This window comes from Scyliorhinus torazame, chromosome 15 (genome assembly GCF_047496885.1).
Source record: "Scyliorhinus torazame isolate Kashiwa2021f chromosome 15, sScyTor2.1, whole genome shotgun sequence".
NCBI classification, from domain to species: domain Eukaryota; kingdom Metazoa; phylum Chordata; class Chondrichthyes; order Carcharhiniformes; family Scyliorhinidae; genus Scyliorhinus; species Scyliorhinus torazame.
In genome coordinates this window covers 102338799-102361693 of record NC_092721.1, presented here as the reverse complement: position 1 = coordinate 102361693, position 22895 = coordinate 102338799, and the positions used below count along the sequence as shown (strand labels likewise).

Sequence of the window (22895 nt, the reverse complement as noted above, 5' to 3'; positions counted from 1 at the left end):
TCTTACTGTTTCTGCATCTTAGCGCAGTCATATAACTATGACTTGACTGTTGACTCCATGATCCGGGATCAGATTGTTTTTGGGGTCCATTCCGACTCCCTGTGGGAGCAGCTCCTTAAAATCAAACGTATGACCCTCCCAATCGCCATTGAAACGTGCCCATGAACATGCCAGAAATTGCTACTCCCACATCAAGGCGGCAGAAACGGCAAAACTAGCCTCCCACGAGGCAGAAACTGTACAGGCCATCGCGAGGCTGCAGGGTCTGAACATTGAAGAGAGTGGCCGTTTTGCGGGCTTCAGTGGCCGTTTCGCAGGCTTTCCATGGGGCCCCCATGGAAATGGAGGACAATGAGGCCAAAAACACTACTGCGCATGTGCGAACGTTGGCCGACCGCACTGCGCATGCGCAAAGGCGCACTGAACGCACTGACATCAGCGTCATGACGTGCCAAAATTGTGGCTCCGCCCACTTAAAGTGGCAAGGCCCAGCCAAAGGAAGGCGATGTCTCCAATGTGGAAAGCCTGGCCATTATGCGGCCTTATGCAGGTCCGCTCCACCGGTCAAAAACCAGCAGCAACGCAGACCTGTCCACTGCATACAGCAAGGCATGCAGGACTCCGATCCCGAAAGTCCAACAAACACAAATGATGACTGCCTCGAGTCTCCATATCAGGTGGGCATCATCACCACACGTGAGACGGTCTCCTCCACTCATGCAAAGTGCCTCTCAATCCTAAGTGTGGATTCTGGTGACGAATGGCGCGCTGTCGTTAAAGTGAATCAGCGCAGAATCCAATTCAAACTGGACACTGGCGCATCTGCAAACCTCATATCCTGGGCAGACCTCAACAGCATCCGAGACCAACCCAAAATTCTTCCACCAGCCTGCCAGCTCCTTGATTACAATGGCAATGCCATAGCTGCTAGTGGATCATGTCATCTAGTTACATCCCACAAGGCAATCACGGCGACGTTAAGATTCGAGATTGTCAGGCCTGACAAGGCATCCCTGCTCGGCGCTTGTGCATGTAAACTCCTTAATCTGGTACAGCGAATCCATGCCATGTCCTCTGCACCTCCGACTGCCTCATCTCATGTGAATCTACAGGCTGACATAGACGACGTCCTCACGTAATATCCCGATGTGTTCGATGGGATGGGCACGCTCCCGTATCACTACAAAATACTACTCAAGCCGGATGCCATCCCAGTCATTCACGCACCACGCCGGGTGCCGGCTCCTCTAAAGGATCGCTTAAAAGCGCAGCTGCAAGAGCTCCAAAGCCAGGGCATCATCTCAAGGGTCACGGAACCAACTGACTGGGTCAGCTCCATGGTCTGCATGAAGAAGCCCTCAGGCGAAATACGAATCTGCATCGATCCCAAAGACCTCAATCGCAACATCATGAGGGAGCACTGCCCGATCCCGAAGCGGGAAGAATTAACCTCTGAGATGGCACACGCCAAATTCTTTACCAAGCTGGACACCTCACGTGGATTCTGGCAAATACAACTGGACGACTCCAGCAGGAAGCTCTGGAGCACTCCGTTCGGCAGGTACTGTTACACCCTCATGCCTTTCGGTATCATTTCAGTCTCCGAGGTCTTTCACCGCATAATGGAGCAAATGATGGAGGGCATCGAGGGTGTGCGAGTCTATGTGGATAACGTGATAATCTGGTCCATGACCCCCGAGGAACACATAGATCGGCTCAAACAGGTTTTTAAAAGGGTCCACGAGAATGGCCTCAAGCTAAACAGGACCAAATGCTCATTTGGTCTGTCTTCAATCAAATTCTTGGGCGATCAAATATCCCAGCAGGGTATGCAACCTGATTCTGACAAAGTAACGGCAATCAATGCCATGAAGACCCCAGAGGACAAAAAGGCGGTACTACGCTTCCTGGGGATGGTGAACTTTCTGGAAAAATTCATTCCTAACATGGCATCCCACACCACAGCCCTCCGGCATCTAGTAAAAAAGACCACAGTATTCCAGTGGACACCAACACATCAAGCGGAGTGGATGGAGCTCAATTCAAAGCTCACCACGGCCCAAGTCCTGTCGTTCTTTGACCCGACCAAGGAAACTAAAATATCCACGGACGCAAGCCAGGACGGCATTGGTGCGGTGCTCCTCCAAAAAGATGACTCCTCGTCCTGGGCTCCAGTGGCATACGCATCCAGGGCCATGACTCCGACCGAGCAAAGGTACGCTCAGATTGAGAAGGAGTGCCTGGGTCTCCAATCAGGAACCGTTAAATTCCACGATTACGTATACAGTCTGCCAAAGTTCACGGTGGAAACAGATCACAGACCCTTAGTCCACATCATCCCGAAGGACTCAAACGATATGACGCTCCGGCTACAGCGCATTCTTCTGCGACTCCGCCGACATGATTTCGACCTCGTCTACACACCGGGCAAGGAGCTGGTAATCACGGATGCCCTATCCAGATCCATCACCACGCCCTGCGAACATGTAGACTTCATCCGCCAAATCGAGGCACAAGTACAGATGTGCGACAGCCACTTCCCGGCCACTGATGAACGTGTCGTCCAGATACGAGCAGAAACTGCCAAAGACCCTCTGCTGCAAAGGGTAATACACCACCTCGCAAATGTGTGGCGCAAGGGACAATGCCCCCAGTTTTTTAATGTCAAGGATAATTTGACGGTTGTTGAAGGGATCATTCTGAAACAGGATCGAATTGTTATCCCCCACAGCATGCAGGCCATGGTGCTCAAGCAGATCCATGAGGGTCACCTTGGAGTCGAGAAATGCCGACGCAGAGCTTGCCAGGCAGTTTACTGGCCTGGGATCAGCCAGTACATCTCCAATATGGTCCTCAATTGCACCACATGGTAGAGATTCCAACAATCTCAGCCTAAGGAGACGTTCCAACAACATGAACTCGTGACCTCTCCGTGGTCCAAGGTGGGAATAGATCTCTTTCACGCAAATGGGCGTGACTATGTACTTCTGATCAATTACCTTTTGAACTACCCAGAAGTTGTGAAGCTGTCGGACCTCACGTCAAAATCAGTCATCAAGGCCTACAAGGAGATGTTTGCCAGGCACGGTATACCACTCACAGTGATGAGCAACAACGGTCCATATTTCCACAGCCAAGAGTGGTCCAACTTTGCACAATCCTACCACTTCAAACATGTCACATCCAGTCCCACTACCTGCAGTCAAATGGGAAGGTGGAAGAAGGGGTCCACATTGTCAAGCAGCTGCTCCACAAGGCTGGAGACTCTGCATCCGATTTCAACCTTGCACTGTTGGCATACAGGGCAACCCGCCTGTCGACTGGTCTGTTTCCGGCTCAACTACTCATGACTCGCAACCTGCGGACAACTATTCCAGCCATCCACGTTCCAGATCTTGATCACCTCCCGGTGCTAAGAAAAGTGCAGCGACTCAGGGACCAGCAGAAGATCACGTATGATGCCACTGATTTGCCTGAGCTGGCTCCAGAAGATGTTGTTCGCATCAAGCTGCCTGAGGGATGTTGGTCAGCCCCAGCTGTTGTTCTACGACAGGCTGCCCCCAGATCTTTCGTTGTTCGCATGGCTGATGGCTCCATTCTCAGGTGCAACAGAAGGGCACTGCGCAAAGTTGTCTGTCCACCACCACCTGACCACAACCCCTCCATATGTTGAGGCGCCTCCTCCAGACATTTCAAGCTATGAGCCCGCCAATCTGGCAGCAATCCCGCCTGTCGAGACGCCTGCGTCCCCCCCGCCACCTCTGAGGCCGTCGACACGAGTCCACCGGCCACTTATGAACTTTAACTGTGTAAATTTTGTTCACCTTGTTCTGTATATGCACAATAGATACCTTCCCATGTATATATGTTCACTCACTCGCCATTTTGCACAGTCACACGTGTAAATACAAGCACACAGCCACAAGCATCCAAAATTTATTTAAAAAGGGGAGATGTCATAATATGCACTCATGTTCATAATGAGATACAGAGAGGCAGTGAGGGACACACACTGGAACCAATCACCACACAGAATACAGAACAACCAATCACCAGGCAGGACACTACAGGGTACATTACCAGTATAAAACACACGAGGCAGGAAGGCCTCTTCGTACTGGTGATAGCTGTAGCAGCAGTCAGGGTGAAATGTACAGTCAGCCCCTACTACACATGGCACAGGGCAAGTCTGGGCAAGCCAGACCAAAGTTAGCAAGCTTAGATTGATAGAATGTTGACTCATAGCGAACTATGTACATTACTCGGCAAGTTCAATAAAACAGTGTTGAACCATCTATAGCGTTGGAAGCCTGTTTTCAAGTGATACTGCATCAAGTTGCAGTCCGTGTTAATCCAACACAGATAACACATCACCGGTCATGCTACCAACCTTGGCCAAAACCCTTAGCACTTCCTTGTGCCATATCCCTCTATACCCATCCTAACCATGATGCTGTAACAATTCTATGATAGTATGATTCTGTGAACTTCCAGTGGCGGTCATGGTATGAGTAGTCTCACATTTTGTGGCTCCCGCACCTGGTGGCCAAGATCTTGGCCTCGAGAATAGGGCATTATGTGCCATGGGTGATAGGGGAGGACCAGATGGGGTTTGTGAAGGGTGGGCAATTTGCGGCGAACATTAGAAGGCTGATAAATGTGATTATGATGTGCTCGGAGATGGTGGTCGCCATGGATGCAGAGAAGGCCTTTGATCGGGTGGAGTGTGAGTATTTGTGGGAGGTCCTGGGGCAGTTTGGGCTTGGGCAGGGTTTTGTGGACTGGATCCAGTTGCTGTTACAGACACCGGTGGAGAGCGTGCGGACGAACCGAGTGAGCTCAGATTATTTTAGGCTGCACCGGGGGACAAAGCAGGGTTGTCCAATCTCCCCACTGTTTTTTGTCTTGGCTATAGAGCCATTGACGATGGCTTTGAGAGCGTCGAGGGACCGGCAGGGGATAGTACGGGGGGGGGGGGGAGGGGGAAGGGAGGGGGTGGGGATGGAGCACAGAGTCTCGCTATACGACCTGCTTTTGTATATTTCTGACCCGCTGGAGGGGATTGGAGGGATTGTAGGGAACTTCGGGGAATTCGGCTGATTTCTGGGGTACAAATTGAATATGGGCAAGAGCGATGTCTTTGTGATTCAAGCAAGGGGTCAAGAGAGGAGATTGGGGGTGATGCCGTTTAAGTTGGTTGGAGGGAGCTTTCGGTATTTGGGTATCTAGGTGGCGTGGGAGTGGGAACAGCTACACAAGTTGAATTTGGCTCAGTTGGTGGAGCAAATGAAGGGGGACTTCAGAAGGTAGGATATGCTCCCGTTGGCACTGGCGGGGAGGGTGTAGACAGTAAAGATGATGGTTCTCCCGAAGTTTTTGTTTGTATTTCAGTGCCTGCCTATTTTTACCCCAAGGCTTTCTTTAAGAGGGTAAATGTGGTGATCTCTGGTTTTGTGTGGGCAGGTAAAACCCCATAGGTAAGGAAAGTGCTGTTGGAGCAGGGTCACGGGGAGGGGGGCTGGCCCTACTGAATTTCAGAAACTACTACTGGGCAGCGAACATAGCAATGGTTAGGCAGTGGGTAGTGGGGGAGGGGTAGATGTGGGAGTGGGTGGAGGCAGCCTCATTTAGGGGCAAATGTTTAGGGGCATTGATAACGTCTCCTCTGCCGCTCTCGCCGCCTCGGTACTCCACAAGCCACCCGGTGGTAGTGGCTGCCGTGAGGGTTTTTTTTTTAACATAGAATTTACAGTGCAGAAGGAGGCCATTCAGCCCATCGAGTCTGCACCGGCTCTTGGAAAGAGCACCCTACCCAAGGTCAACACCTCCACCCTATCCCAGTAACCCCACCCAACACTAAAGGCAATTTTGGACACTAAGGGCAATTTATCATGGCAGTGTGGGGACAGTGGTGGAAGCACATGGGAGTGGAGGGGGCATTGGTATGGACACCTATCTGTCGCAACCACCAGTTTGCACCGGGAGGGCTGGATGGGGAGTTTCGGAGGTGGCAGCAAGCTGGGATCAAGTGGTTTGGGGCCCTGTTTATTAAAGCCAGCTTTCCGCGCTTGGATGATTTGGAGGAGGAGTTTGAGCTTCCCGATGGGAATGAAATCCGCTACCTGCAGGCGAGGGACTTTGCGCGGAGCCAGGTTTACACCTTTCCGCACCACCCGCCCCAAGGGATACAGGACAAGGTTGTGTCAAAAATGGGAGTGGGGGAGGGGAAGGTCTCGGAAATTTATAAAGAGCTCATGGAATGGTATGGATAGGTGTGGGCGGTGTGCGGGAGGGCCCGCAAATCATGTCCACATATTTTGGGCATGTCCGAGGCTTCGGGGATTTTGGCAGGGATTTGCCGATTTCATGGCATTGTAGGTACGGGTGATTCCGAGTCCACAGGTGGCGATTTTTGGTGTGTCAGAAGACCGGGAGCCCAGGGAGCGACAGAGGCTGATGTTTTGGCCTTTACCACCCTGGAAGACTGGAGACGGATCTTATTGGGGTGGAGGGACTCGGAACCCCCGAAAACGGGGGTTAGGGTCATGGCCAGGTTTCTCAGGCTTGAGAAGATCAGGTTCGCCCTGAGGGGATCGATGCTAGGGTTCACCCAGAGGTGGTTATTGACATCTTTGGGGAAAATTAAGCTGTCAGCAGAAAAAAGGTTGGGAGTGGGAGGTAAAGGGAAAGAAGGAAGCATGGGGGGCTGGTTGAGGTGGGAAATAGTTGGTGGGAAAGGGGAATTGGGGAATTGTGTTTGTAAGCTGTGGTAGTCACCACTGATGTATTATACTGTATATAGAAATATGGGTTTTGCTGGTAAGGCCCCTGTACTACAGGTCCAGGGGTAGATCCCTGCCTGCTGGCTCCGCCCACTAGGCAGAGTATAAATATATGTGCTCTCCGAACAGCAGCCATTCGTCAGCTGCTGTTGGAGGCCTCACATCTCTGCGTAATAAAGCCTCGATTACATTCTACTCTTGTCTTGTCGTGTAATTGATAGCGCATCAATTTATTACACAGAGATTTTTCAGAGATGGACCTCCGCATCAAGCCGGATCGCCTGCTGATGCATCCTCAAGCAGACAACGCCAAAAAAGACTTGAATATTGGCTGGCCTGTTTTGAAGCTGACATCAGGGGCGTCATTCTCCGACCCCCCGCCGGGTGGGAGAATGGCCGTTGGCCGCCGTGAATCCCGCCCCCGCCGAAGTCTCCGCTCCCGGAGATTGGGCGGGGGCGGGAATCCGGCCGCGCCGGTTGGCGGGACCCCCCGCTGGATTCTCCGGCCCGGATGGGCTGAAGTCCCGCCCAGGAATTGCCTGTCCCGCCGACGTAAATCAAACCTGGTATTTACCGGCGGGACCAGGCGGCGTGGGCGGGCTCCGGGGTCCTGGGGGGGGGGCGTGGGGCGATCTGACCCCGGGGGGTGCCCCCACGGTGGCCTGGCCCGCGATCGGGGCCCACCGATCCGCGGGCGGGCCTGTGCCGTGGGGGCATTCTTTCCCTTCCGCCTCCGCCACGGCCTCCACCATGGCGGAGGCGGAAGAGACTCTTCCCACTGCGCATGCGCGGGAAACTGACAGCGGCCGCTGACGCTCCCGCGCATGCGCTGGGAAACTGACAGCGGCCGCTGACGCTCCCGCGCATGCGCAGCATTTCCGCGCCAGCTGGCGGGGAAACAAACGCCATTTCCGCCAGCTGGCGGGGCGGAAATCCCTCCGGCGTCGGCCTAGCCCCTCAATATTGGGGCTAGGCCGCCAAAGATGCGGAGCCTTCCGCACCTTTGGGCCGGCGCGATGCCCGTCTGATTGGCGCCGGCTTTGGCGCCAGTCGGCGGACATCCCGCCGTTGGGGGAGAATTTCGCCCCTAGTCTGCGCCAGACCCAATCCCAGAAGCACAGAAGCTCCAGATTCTGTACATGCAGCTGAGCTCCAACGTTTTTCCCCTCGTCCAGGACGCGCCGACCTATGCAAAAGCCATGGCGCTACTGAAGGAAAATTACGCTCAGCAGAGCAAAAGAATCTACGCCAGGCATCTCCTATCCACGCGGCGCCAACTTCCCGGTGAGTCTGTGGAAGATTCCTGGCGTGCCCTGCTCGCCCTAGTGAGAGACTGTGACTGCCAGGCCGTTTCGGCCACTGATCACTCGAACCTGCTGATGAGAGACATGTTCGTTTCGGGCATACGGTCTGACTACATTCGCCAGCACCTCTTAGAAGGGGCCACGCTTGACCTCGCGGCGACCAAAAAACTAGCGCTCTCGCTTACGGTCGCATCACGCAACGTTCAGGCCTATGCCCCTGACCGGGCGGCCCCCGCCCCCCTGTGCATCGTGGACCCCGCCGACAGCCACCCCATCATAGACCCCATCAGCGACAGCCCCCAGCCAACCCCACGCCTGCGCCGCGCGGCAGCCAACCAACCCCAGGGGACCCAAATGCTACTTCTGTGGACTTGCGGAGCGCCCTCTGCAAGGCCTGTGGCAAGGAGGGACATTTCGCTGCAGTGTGCCAGGCCCGTTCAATCGCCGCTATTGTCCCGACACCCCCCACGTGCGGCCAGTGGGCGGCGCCATCTACCCCTCCTCGGACCACGTGCGGCCCGTGGGAACCGTCATCTTGCTCTACTCACAACACGTGCGGCCCGTGGGCGCTGCCATCTTGCCTGCCTCAGAATCAATGGGCGCCGCCATCTTGCCTCCCCCAGGACACATGGGCCCATGGGCGCCGCCATCTTATCCGCCTCAGGACCCCTGCCCGCGGGCACCTCATCAGGCAGCTCATCGCCTGCAACCGCCGATGACCAGCCACGTTTTGCCTCGGTCACGATTGACCAGTCTCGACCGCACAACCTCGCGACCGCTTCGACAAAGGTGAAGGTCGACGGGCACGAGTTCTCCTGCCTTCTGGACTCTGAGAGCACTGAGAGCTTCATCCACCCCAATATGGTAAGGCGCTGCTCCCTCGCGGTACACCCCACTAATCAGAGAATCTCCCTGGCCTCCAGATCCCACTCCGTGGCGATCCGGGGGTACTGCATTGCCACCCTCACCATCCAGGGCGTGGATTTCAGCGGCTTCCGCCTCTACGTCCTCCCCAACCTCTGCGCTGCCTTGCTACTCGGCGTGGACTTCCAGTGCAACCTCCAGAGCCTAACCCTGAAATTTGGCGGGCCCTTACCACCACTTACCGTTTGCGGCCTCACGACCATTAAGGTCGACCCGCCTTCCCTTTTTGCAAACCTAACCCCGGATTGCAAACCCGTCGCCACCAGGAGCAGACGGTACAGCGCCCAGGACAGGACGTTCATCAGGTCTGAGGTCCAGCGGCTGCTGTGGGAAGGTATCATCGAGGCCAGCAACAGCCACTGGAGAGCCCAAGTGGTAGTGGTGAAAATTGGGGAGAAAAACAGGATGGTCGTTGACTACAGTCAGACCATCAACCGGTACACGCAGCTCGACGCGTACCCCTCCCACGCATATCTGATATGGTCAATCAGATTGCACAATACCAGGTCTTCTCGAAAGTGGACCTGAAATCTGCCTATCACCAGCTCCCCATCTGTAAGGTGGACCGCCCATACACTGCGTTTGATGCAGACGGCCGCCTTTACCACTTTCTTAGGGTTCCCTTCGGCGTCACCAATGGGGTCTCGGTCTTCCAATGGGAAATGGACCGAATCGTTGACCGGTACGGACTGCGGGCCACCTTCTCGTACCTAGACAACGTCACCATCTGCGACCACGACCAACAGGACCATGACGTTAACCTTTCCTAATTTCTCCACACCGCCACTCTCCTCAACCTCACGTATAACAAGGAGAACTGCGTGTTCAGCACGAACCGATTAGCCATCCTCGGCTATGTGGTCCAGAATGGAGTTCTGGGGTCCGACCCGATCGCATGCGCCCCCTCATGGAACTCCCCCTCCCCCACTGCCCCAAGGCTCTCAAACGATGCCTGGGGTTCTTTTCGTATTACGTCCAGTGGCTCCCAAACTATGCGGACAAGGCCCACCCACTCATTCAATCCACCATTTTCCCACTGACGACCGAGTACCACCAGGCCTTCGACCGTATCAAGGCCGACATCGCCAAGGCCGCGATGCACGCGGTCGATGAGATGCTCCCCTTCCAAGTCGAGAGTGATGCATCAGACATCGCTCTGGCCGCCACTGTCAACCAGGCAGGCAGGCCCGTGGCATTCTTTTTCCGCACCCTCCATGCCTCCGAAATCCAGCACCCCTCTGTCGAAAAGGAGGCCCAAGCCATCGTTGAAGCTGTGCGGCATTGGAGGCATTATCTGGCCGGCAGGAAATTCACTCTCCTCACTGACCAACGGTCGGTTGCCTTCATGTTTAATAACACACAGCGGGGCAAGATCAAAAACGATAAAATCTTGAGGTGGAGGATCGCGCTCTCCACCTACAACTACGAGATTTTGTATCGCACCGATAAGCTCAATGAGCCCCCCGATGCCCTCCCGAGGTACATGTGCCAGCACACAAGTGGACCGACTCCGGACCCTGCACGACAATCTCTGTCACCCAGGAGTCACCACTTCATTAAGGCCCGTAATCTGCCCTACTCCATCGAGAAGTCAGGGCTATCACTAGAGACAGCCAGGTCTGCGCGGCGTGTAAACCGCACTTCTACCGGCCAGACTGTGCGCGCCTGGTGAAGGCCTCCCGCCCCTTTGAACGCCTCAGCGTGGACTTCAAAGGGCCCCTCCCCTCCACTGACCGCAACACATACTTCCTCAGTGCGGTCGACGAATATTCCCGATTCCCCTTTGCTGTCCCATGCCCTGATATGACGTCTGCCACCGTCATCAAAGCCCTCAACACCATCTTCGCTCTGTTCGGTTTCCCCGCCTACGTCCACAGTGACCGGGGATCCACATTTATGAGCGATGAGCTGCGCCAGTTCCTGCTCAACGTGGCATTGCCTCGAGCAGGACGACCAGCTACAACCCCAGGGGAAACGGACAGGTGGAGCGGGAGAATGAGACAGTTTGGAGGGCTGTCCAGCTGGCCCTACGTTCCAGAAATCTCCCGGCCTCCTGCTGTCAGGAGGTCCTCCCCGACGCACTCCACTCAATTTGGTCGCTCCTGTGCACCGCGACTTACGAAACCCCCCATGAACGTCTCTGTGCCTTCCCCAGGACGTCCACCTCCGGGGTTTCGCTCCCAACGTGGCTGGCAGCTCCAGGACCCGTTCTCCTCCGTAGACACGTGCGACTCCACAAGGCGGACCCGTTGGTTGAGAAGGTACAACTACTCCACGCCAACCCGCAGTATGCCTACATAGCGTACCCCGACGCTCGCCAAGACATAGTCTTCCTCAGGGACCTGGCACCAGCTGGTTCCGCACCCCCTCCCCCCCCCTGCCCCGGCGCTACCCTCCCTTCCACCAGCGCACCCGACCGCAGCCCCCGCTCCAGGCCAATCCGTCCACCCCTTGCTCCCACCCGGGGATGAAGAGGATTTCGACATGCTCCCGGAGTCACCGAAGACCAAGCCGACGCCTGAGTCGCCACCAGCACTGCGGCGCTGTCGACGACAGATCAAGGCACCGGACCGCCTAAATTTGTAATATTCTCTGCGATTTATAAAAGCAACTTGTCTGTATATAGTTCTCCTACACCCCCGCTGGACTCATTTTTAACAGGAGGTGAATGTGGTAATCACCACTGATGTATTATACCGTATATATATGGGTTTTACGGTAAGGCCCCTGTACTACAGGTACGGGGGTAGATCCCTGCCTGCTGGCTCCGCCCAGTAGGTGGAGTATAAATATGTGTGCTCTCCGAACAGCAGCCATTTCGTCAGCTGCTGTCGGAGTCCACACATCTTTGTGTAATAAAGCCTCGATTACATTCTACTCTCGTCTCGTCGTAATTGATAGCGCATCATAAGCCATTTTGGCTGGAGTTGGTTGTTGGTTGGTTGGATGTTATTTGCTTTGTTGTTTTTTCCTCTTGAAAATTGTTAAAATTATATATTCCTTAATAAAATATTTTTTAAAAAAAAGATAGTATGATTCTGTGAATTAATCAGCTTTGCTCATTTAGCTTTTTAAACAAATTACCTGATCTAGTTTAAGTTATCGGTAGTTTAAATTAAATATTTACCTGTAAACCTACCCCCAACAATATACTGTGATGCCGCTTTGCAATTCTTTTTTTCACCAACTGTGCATCTCGTACCTCTGTTGCTCTGTCATGCATTGCTCTAAATCCTTGAGACTGCTCCCCCATGGCATTAAAGGAAAGAGAATCCATTGTTAGTGATGCCGTAGCTGTGTTCAGAAAGGTAGGAATAGACCAAGGGCACTTGCTTCCTTTCTTTCACAATACCAATTGCAGCTCACAGCTGAGCTGGTAAAATGGGAACTGATAATCTAGGGAGCCTCCTCCTTGGCTCAATATTCAAATTCATGCATCTTGTGAGGGTAGATCCTTCCTTCAGACTAAATGATTCTGAAATTAGTAGGAACCCAACACAATTAGGATCCTTCTGCTTTCTGATTCTGATGGGATCCCCACTAGAGTTGAGTGGGATCTGATGGAATCATGGAGGAAATTCAAGATCATTGTATTCATTTTGTTAAACTGGAATATTAACAATAAAATATAGTCAGGTTTTGATATTATGTGTGGATTATGTATTGATTGTCCTTAGACATGTATGTGTATCTATCTTTGGTCATAACTGTAACCATCTCATAGAATTTCGCCGGGTGATCTCAATGAAAAAAAATCAATGCTGCAGCCAATTAAAGAAGAAAATCTCAGAGAAAAGGATGAGAATCTCTCTCAACCTCAACAAAATGAGCCAAGTGGAGAAAGTGAACAAACTGAGAAAATGAAGGAAAGAGAGAAAGGTAGAGAAACAACAGGTATGATGATTGAAATGACCCTTCATAATTTTAGTTACTGTAATTAGGAAAATATAAGGCAATGTGATTCATATTCACATTGGTTTTTTGTTTGCTTTATGTTAGCCACTGTGTGTGCGTGTATGTATTGAGAAGAGAAATTCAAAGACAGTTGCCTCCAAAATAGCTCTTATTTGTTCTGTTGGAGATGACCTTGTATTGTCTAAAAATATTGCTAAAAACACTTTGATTCACTTAACTCACACCTGGACAGTTTGTGTACAGCTGATGTCTTGTATTATCGCTCAATTTTATAAAGGTATTATGCCATTATCAGAGACTATGATATTCATAAATAGAGTGGCTTTGGGATCTGGAAGCAATGGGTTGGCAACATAAATTCTCACAGTAGTGGTGTGGAGTTTCAGGTTGTGGATGCGAGAGTGTATGCAAAGCGTGAGATCGAGGATAAAAATGCAGAGAAATTGAAGTAGTTGTAAGGATAGGCACACCTCTTTTATTGGAGCAAAATCTTTAAGCATTGGAACAAATTAATTTTATTTTTATCTTTTTAAACGCACATCCCCTTTGGTAGTTCTGCAAATTCATTTGAAATAACTGAAACAATTCCCTGAGATTATGTATGATGACAATATTTCCATATTCTTCTGTGTATTTGCAGTTCTCTTTTCCTTAATCTGAAAGGTCCTTTTTTCTAGAAATTTGTGATTCCGTGCTCTCTATCTCAAAGGTTCATAGAGGAATTATGGCACAGAAGGAGGCCATTTGTTCCATTGAGTGCATGTCAGCTCACTGTAGGGCAATCCAGTCAGTCTAATGTCCCCGCTGTAACCCCATAGCCATGCAAGGTTATATTCAACAGTGCCAATGCAATTGCCTTTTGAAATTATTGATCATCTCTACTTTAACCACATCCCATGCAATGAGGTCCTATTCATTACAAAGTACTGTGTCAGAATGTTCTTCCTCACATCCACCCTTTATCTCTTGCACAAAATCTTAAATCTGTGATGAATAATCCTTGTACGTTTAGCTAATGGGGATGGCCGTTCTTTGCCTATCTTATCTAAGATACAAGCTACATAATTTTATACATCTCTTTCAGATGCCCCTACTGCAGTAGAATCTGGCACATAAAAGGTTAACTTGGGGCTAAGTACAGTACAGTATCATCCACACAGTCATGCAAGAGAACACATGACTGGCACCTAGGGGCTCAACTCAGATTTCCCCCAGCCACTGTGGTTGTCAGGACCCTCAACCATCTCTGACCTATTTCCCCCACTTGTGCTCCCACCCCTTCCCTTACCTCCCAGAGCCACAATAAGGTTTTCCTTGTCCTCCTCACTTTCCACCCCACCAGTCTCCACATTCAAAGAATCATCTTTCATCATTTCTACCACCTCTAGCATGATGTTACCTCTAAACACAGATTCCCTTATCCTCTCCTGTCAATATTCCAAAGGGACCCTCCCCTCTGCAACACCCTGGTCCACTCCTCGGCATCTTCTTCTCCGGCACCTTCCCTTCAATCACAGGCTTGTCCTTTTACCTACTCTCTCCTGCCCCTGCTAGCCTGGCAGTGCCACCCAGGCACCCTGTCAGTGCGAGGGTGTCACTGCCAGGGTGCCTAGGTGGCAGTGCCTAGATGCCAGGCTGGCAGTGTCAAGGTGCATTGGTGCCATAGGGAGTGCCAGGGTGCCACCCTGCCCAATTTCTCACCACCTCTGGGTCTCTGTGCCTGTTATTTAACTGCCTTTGCCGTTCATCAATAAACCCCTTTGTTAATTATTGGAAGGTGTCTCAAGCCATCACATTGGCGACAAGGTAAAAGTTTTGATCGCAGCAGTGGCACTGCCAGGGTGCCAGGCTGGCACTGCCAGGGTGCCCAGGTGGCAGCAGCAGTGCCAGGGCACTACCCTGCCCAAAAGGCATGCAGCTGGGGGCCTCCAATCCTCTGTGAGACCCCACATGTGCCATTCCCTCTGGTCCCCATGTGTGGGGACAAGTGCTAAAAGGCGCTCACCCGAGGCCTCTAAGATGCAGGGGATGAATACCAAAGCCTTAAGTACCTCAGGAATCTACACATTACAGTGAGGTAGCTGTCTCACTCTAATATGCAGATTTGGGAAAAAGTGAGCCGCCCACAATGGGCGGGATTTACATCGCAACATCTCATGAAATCGTGTTGGATCTCACAATGCGTTGCATGCTGTGTAGATCCTGACGTAGGGTCTCCCGACTTTTATCGGCCACGCTGCACCATGGCACGATGGCTTTCATGCACAGCTTGGTCAGGGGCTGTTTAGCACAGGGCTAAATCACTGGCTTTGAAAGCAGACCAAGGCAGGCCAGCAGCACGGTTCAATTCCTGTAACAGCCTCCCCGAACAGGCGCCGGAATGTGGCGACTAGGGGCTTTTCACAGTAACTTCATTTGAAGCCTACTTGTGACAATAAGCAATTTTCATTTCATTTCATTTCATTCATGTCTTTCTTCCCAAGGCTTTCTTTTGCAGGGTTAACAAATTGATTTCTACTTTGGTTTGGGCTGGTATGGCTACTCAGGTTTGTAGGATGTTTTTGCAAAGAGATAGGCAGTCGGGGGGGTTGACATTGCCCAATCTTAAACGCTATTACTGGGCATCAAATATTGATAAGGTGCAGAGGTGGTTCGAGGATCTGGACTCTGTATGGGGCGGATGGAGGAGTCTTCGTGCAAAGGATCGAGTCTCAGGGCCCTGCTTACAGCGCGACTCCCTTTTGCTCCTGTGAGATTCTCTTCAAATCCAGTGGTGATAGGCACTTTGAGGATTTGGAATCAGTTTAGGCAGCATTTTAAACTGGGCTACATGTCTCTGTTGACTCCGATTGGCAGAAACCCTAGGTTTGTGCTGCCGGGCTTAGATTAATCATTTAGGGCATGGGAGAGAGGGAATGGAGAGGTTTAGAGACACAGGTTTCTGTACGGTAGGTGTACCAGTCTAGACAAGTTGTTAGAGAAGTTCCAGCTTCCGAGATGCAATGTATTCAGCTGTGTGAATTTTTACACAAGGAGCTTCCTTCATTTCCTTTGGTCTTGTCGCCTTCACTGATGTGTATTTTCCAGGCCTCAGAAGTGACATACCTAGGATTTAGTGTTGATACGACAGGGTTGTATCCCCTGGAAGGAAGGTCAAGGCTATTGCTGAAGTCCCTGTACTCAAAAATGTCAGTGAACTCAAATCCTTTCTCGGTATGGTAAATTATTATGGACGATTAATTTTAAATTTAATCACAACGTTGGCATCATTACACCATCTACTAAAGAAGCATCAATGGTGGTAATGGAGGGCGCTCCAAAAGGAAGCCTTTCAAGTTGTGAAGCAAGCCTTGGAGTCCTTGAACCTTTTGGTTCATTTTGACCCAGGGAACCTGATTGTGCTTACATGTGTGCATCTCTATGTTATAGGGACAGTTTTATCCCCCAAAATGGGAGATGGTTCTGAGTGCCCTACTGTCTTTGGCTCAGGGACTTTTTCAGAAGCAGAACGGAACTATCAGTTATACAGGGTGTGAAGAAATTCCACCAATATATGTATGAACGGCGGTTTGACACAGTGACCTACCATAAGCCATTACTGGTTCTTTTAAGGGAAGACCATACTGTCATAGCCTCGGTGTGAGAACAATGTTGGGCCTTTCTGCTGGCAGCCTGCGACTATGCTTTCTTTTAAAAAAAAATATATTTATTAAAGTTTTTTAACACAATTTTTCTCCCTTACAAACAATAACCCCCCCCCCCCTCGTAACAAAAAAAAAGAGAAATTGCGCAGAGCAAGATAAATACATGGCAAAATGATAGATTTACACAGCTTTGTACACTGGCCCTCACCCGTACGTGCCAGTTTCCCCAACCCTTCATGTTATCTCTCGCTCATCCACCCTCCCAGGCAGTCCCCCCTTCCCCCCCCCCCCCCCATACGTCCCCTCCAACCCCCCCCCCCCCAACCACCCCCGCCGCAAGGTTGCTGCTGCTGCTGACTGACCTTCCTCTAACGCTTCGCGAGATAGTCTAGGAACAGTTGCCACCGCCTGTAGAACCCCTGCGCAGACCCTCTCAAGGCGAACTTAATCCTCTCCAACTTTATGAACCCAGCCATATCATTTATCCAGGCCTCCAGGCTGGGGGGCTTCTCCTCCTTCCACATTAGCAAGATCCTTCGCCGGGCTACTAGGGACGCAAAGGCCAGAATGCCGGCCTCTTTCGCCTCCTGCACTCCCGGTTCGTCCACTACTCCAAATATTGCTAGCCCCCAGCTTGGCTTGACCCGGATTTTCACCACCTGAGATATTGCTCCCGCCACTCCTCTCCAGAACCCCTCCAGTGCCGGGCATGACCAAAACATATGGACATGGTTCGCCGGGCTCCCTGAGCACCTTCCACATCTGTCCTCTACCCCAAAGAACCTACTCAACCTCGCCCCCGTCAAGTGCGCTCTGTGGACCACCTTAAATTGTATCAGGCTGAGCCTGGCACACGAGGAGGAGGATTTAACCCTACCTAGGGCATCAGCCCACAGACCTTCCTCGATCTCCTCCCCCAGCTCCTCCTCCCATTTACCCTTCAACTCTTCTACCAGCGCTTCCCCCTCTTCTTTCAACTCCTGGTGTATTTCCGACACCTTGCCCTCCCCGACCCATACACCCGAGATCACCCAATCTTGAACTTCTTGTGCCGGGAGCAACGGGAATTCCCTCACCTGTCGCCTCACAAAAGCCCTCACCTGCATATATCTAAAGGCATTTCCCGGGGGTAACTCAAACTTCTCCTCCAGTGCCCCTAGGCTCGCAAACGTCCCGTCGATGAACAGGTCCCCCATTCTTCCAATCCCCGCCCGATTCCAGCTCTGGAACCCCCCGTCCATCTTCCCCGGGACAAACCGGTGGTTACCCCTGATCGGGGACCACACCGATGCTCCCATTGCACCCCGGTGCCGTCTCCACTGGCCCCAGATCCTTAGCGTTGCCGCCACCACCGGGCTTGTGGTATACATTGTCGGCGAGAGCGGCAGCGGTGCCGTCACCAACGCCCCCAGGCTCGTTCCTTTACAGGACGCCATCTCCATCCTCTTCCATGCCGCCCCCTCTCCCTCCATAACCCACTTGCGGATCATCGCCACATTTGCTGCCCAGTAGTAGCTCCCCAGGTTTGGCAGCGCCAACCCTCCTCGGTCCCTACTGCGTTCCAGGAACCCTCTCCTTACTCTCGGGGTCTTATTCGCCCACACAAACCCCATAATACTCCTGCCTACTCTCTTAAAAAAGGCCTTAGTGATCATGATGGGAAGGCACTGAAACACAAACAGAAACCTCGGAAGGACCACCATTTTGACCGACTGCACTCTACCCGCCAGCGAGAGCGGTAACATGTCCCATCTTTTGGAATCCTCCTCCATTTGCTCCACCAACCTCGTCAGATTCAGTTTATGTAGGGTCCCCCAACTCCTGGCTATCTGGATCCCCAGATACCGAAAGCTCCCCTCTGCCCTCCTCAGCGGTAGGTCCCCTATCCCTCTTTCTTGGTCCCCCGCCTGTAATACAAAGAGCTCACTCTTCCCTACATTGAGCTTATAGCCCGAAAACTCCGCAAACTCCCTTAGAGTCTGCATGACCTCCACCATCCCCTCCATTGGATCCGCCACGTACAGCAACAGGTCATCCGCATATAGCGACACCCGATGCTCTTCTCCCCCTCGGACCACCCCCCTCCATTTATTAGACTCCCTCAATGACATGGCCAATGGTTTGATCGCCAATGCGAACAACAGGGGGGACAGGGGGCACCCCTGCCTCGTCCCTCGGTACAGTCGAAAGTACTCCGACCTCCGCCGGTTCGTCACTACACTCGCCACCGGGGCTCTGTAAAGGAGCTTAACCCAATTGATAAACCCTACCCCGAACCCAAACCTACGCAGCACCTCCCAGAGGTACTCCCACTCTACTCGGTCAAAGGCCTTCTCCGCGTCCATAGCTGCCACTATCTCCGCCTCTCCCCCCTCCGATGGCATCATTATCACGTTTAAGTGCCGCCGCACATTGGTGTTTAGTTGCCTGCCCTTTACAAATCCCGTCTGGTCCTCGTGGATTACCCCCAGGACACAGTCCTCGATCCTCGTGGCCAGCACTTTTGCCAGCAACTTTGCATCCACATTGAGGAGCGAGATCGGCATGTACGATCCACATTGCAGTGGGTCCTTGTCCCGCTTTAGGATCAAAGAAATTGTCGCTTCCGACATTGTTGGGGGCAGGGTCCCCTCCTCTCTTGACTCTTTAAAGTTCCTCACCAGTAGCGGGGCCAACAGGTCTGCGTACTTCCTGTAGAACTCCACCGGGAATCCGTCCGGTCCCGGGGCCTTCCCCGCCTGCATGCTCCCCAAACCCTTGCTCAGCTCCTCCAACCCAATTGGTGCCCCCAAACCAGCCACCTCTTGCTCCTCCACCCTCGGGAATCTCAGCTGATCTAGGAATCATCTCATCCCCTCTTCCCCCGCTGGGGGCTGGGATCTGTACAGCTCTTCATAAAAGGCCTTGAATACCTTGTTTATTTTCATCGCACTCCGAACCGTGGCTCCCCTTCCATCTTTGACTCCCCCTATTTCCCTCGCTGCCATCCTCTTACGGAGCTGGTGTGCCAGCATCCCACTAGTCTTTTCCCCATACTCGTAGGTCGCCCCCTGCGCTTTCCTCCACTGTGCCTCCGCCTTCCCTGTGGTCAACAGGTCAAACTCCGTCTGGAGCCGTCGTCTTTCCCCAAGTAATCTTTCCTCCGGGGCCTCTGCGTATCTCCTGTCCACTCTCAAAATCTCCCCCACTAACCTCTCCCTTTCCATACCCTCTGTCTTCTCCCTATGAGCCCTAATGGAAATTAGCTCTCCCCTGATCACCGCCTTCAACGCCTCCCATACCACCCCCACCCGCACCTCCCCGTTGTCGTTGGCCTCCAAGTACCTTTCGATACACCCCCTCACCTCGTCCGCCAGCAGTCCCACATCCAGCCGCCACAACGGGCGTTGGTCCCTTTCCTCTCCCAGCTCCAGTTCCACCCAGGGCAGGGCATGGTCCGAAACGGCTATAGCCGAATACTCCGTCCCCTCCACCCTCGGGATGAGCGCCCTACCCAGAACAAAGAAATCTGTCCGGGAGTAGGCTTTGTGTACATGGGAGAAGAAAGAAAATTCCCTGGCCTGCGGCCTTGCAAACCGCCATTGGTTCACTCCCCCCATCTGATCCATAAACCCCCTAAGTACCTTGGCCGCCGCCGGCCTCTTTCCAGTCCTTGATTTGGAGCGGTCCAGTGCTGGATCCAACACTGTATTGAAGTCCCCCCCCATTATCAGGCCTCCTATCTCCAGGTCCGGAATGCGTCCCAACATGCGCTTCATGAATCCTGCATCATCCCAGTTCAGGGCATATACGTTTACCAACACCACCCACGTCCCTTGCAACCTACCACTCACCATTACATATCACCCTCCATTGTCCGCTACAATAGTCTTGGCCTCAAATGACACCCGCTTTCCCACCAATATTGCCACCCCTCTATTCTTCGCGTCCAGTCCCGAGTGGAATACCTGTCCTACCCATCCCTTTCTTAGCCTAACCTGGTCCGCCACCTTCAGGTGTGTCTCTTGGAGCATGGCCACGTCCGCCTTCAGTCCCTTTAAATGCGCGAACACTCGAGCCCTCTTCACCGGCCCATTCAGGCCCCTCACATTCCACGTTATCAGCCGGATTGGAGGGGCTCTCACCCCCCCACACGCCCCGCCGACTAGACATCTCCTTTTCTGGGCCTGTCCCGTGTCCACGCCTCCCTCATCCTCCAATCCCCCAGAGGGGGGAACCCCCGTCCCGACCACCTCTTCTTTTTTTAAAAAAAATATATTTTATTGAAATTTTTTTTCCCTGAGCAACATTTTTCCCGCTTACAAAACAAGCGAAACGATAACAGTAACAAAACAGAAATTTTAAAACTTTTTAACAATAATAATATACAAGTAACAAAACCTCGTACTCTATTGACCTATACTCAACTGAGCCTCCTCCCCCCCCCCCCCCCCCCCCCCGCTGGGTTGCTGCTGCTGGTCATCCGTCTTCCCTCTAACGTTCCCCTAGGTAGTCGAGAAATGGCTGCCACCGCCTGGTGAACCCTTGAGCCGATCCTCTCAGGGCAAACTTTATCTGCTCCAGTTTAATAAACCCCGCCATATCGTTTACCCAGGCCTCCAGTCCGGGGGGTTTCGCCTCCTTCCACATGAGTAGGATCCTGCGCCGGGCTACGAGGGACGCAAAGGCCACGACATCGGCCTCTTTCGCCTCCTGCACTCCCGGCTCTTCCGCAACTCCAAATAGAGCTAACCCCCAGCCTGGTTTGACCCGGGCCTTCACCACCTGCGAAATCACTCCCGTCACTCCCTTCCAATACCCTTCCAGTGCCGGGCACGCCCAAAACATATGTGCGTGGTTTGCCGGGCTCCCGCCACACCTCCCACATTTGTCCTCCACTCCAAAGAACCTGCTCAATCTTGCCCCCGTTATGTGTGCTCTATGTAGCACCTTAAATTGAATCAGGCTAAGCCTGGCGCATGAGGAAGAGGAATTTACCCTGCTTAGGGCATCAGCCCACATACCCTCCTCTATCTCCTCCCCTAATTCTTCTTCCCACTTTCTTTTTAGTTCGCCCACCGACTCCTCCCCCTCTTCCCTCATCTCACTATAAATCTCTGACACCTTGCCCTCTCCGACCCACACCCCTGAAAGCACCCTGTCCTGTATCCCCTGTGTCGGGAGCCGCGGAAATTCCCTCACCTGTTGTCTAGTAAACGCCCTCACCTGCATATATCTCAAGAAATTCCCCCGGGGTAACTTATACTTTTCCTCCAGTGCTCCCAAGCTCGCAAAAGTCCCATCTATGAATAAATCTCCCACCTTCCTAATTCCCAACTGGTACCAGCTTTGAAATCCTCCATCCATTCTTCCTGGGGCGAACCTATGGTTGTTCCTGATAGGGGACCCCACCAGGGCTCCCTGCACCCCTCTCTGTCGCCTCCACTGTCCCCATATGTTCAGTGTTGCCGCCACCACCGGGTTCGTGGTGTACTTTTTCGGTGAGAACGGTAGCGGCGCCGTCACCAGCGCCTCTAGACTCGTCCCTTTACAGGACCTTCTCTCCAGCCTTTTCCACGCCGCTCCCTCACCCTCCATCATCCATCTACGTATCATTGCCACATTGGCGGCCCAATAATAATCTCCCAAGTTCGGTAGTGCCAGTCCTCCTCTGTCCCTACTGCGCTGAAGGAACCCCCTCCTTACTCTCAGAACTTTCCCTGCCCACACAAAGCTCGTAATGCTCCGATCTATTTTATTAAAAAAAGTCCTGGTGATTAAAATAGGGAGACATTGAAATACAAATAAGAACCTCGGGAGGACCATCATCTTAATTGCTTGCACCCTGCCCGCCAGCGATAAAGGCTGCATGTCCCACCTCTTAAAGTCCTCCTCCATTTGTTCTACCAGCCGTGTCAGATTAAGTCTGTGCAAGGTTCCCCAGCTCCTAGCGATCTGAATCCCCAAGTATCGGAAGTTTCTTTCCACTTTCCTTAGCGGTAAGCCTTCTATCTCTCTACTCTGGTCCCCTGGATGTATCACATATAATTCACTCTTCCCCATGTTTAACCTATACCCCGAAAATTCCCCGAACCTCCTCAAGATTCGCATAACCTCTATCATCCCCCCCGCTGGGTCCGACACGTATAGCAATAGGTCATCCGCGTATAACGAGACTCGGTGTTCTTCTCCCCCTCTAGTCACCCCTCTCCATTTCCTGGAGTCTCTCAGCGCCATGGCCAGAGGTTCAATTGCCAGCGCAAACAACAATGGAGACAGCGGGCATCCCTGTCTTGTTCCCCTATATAATCGGAAATACTCCGATCTATGTCGACCTGTAACTACGC

At 52.5% G+C, this 22895-nt stretch overlaps 1 protein-coding gene across 4 annotated transcripts in view; it reads left to right on the top strand.

Annotated features, from left to right (window-relative positions):
* Positions 1-22895, top strand: part of LOC140391721 (coiled-coil domain-containing protein 81-like) — a 252969-nt gene that overhangs the window by 103099 nt on the left and 126975 nt on the right. For all 4 annotated transcript variants that reach the window (XM_072476491.1, XM_072476493.1, XM_072476490.1 and 1 more), the window contains one exon: positions 12735-12904. In XM_072476491.1, the coding sequence (XP_072332592.1) occupies positions 12735-12904 (170 nt within the window). The remainder of the gene's footprint in view (positions 1-12734; positions 12905-22895) is intronic.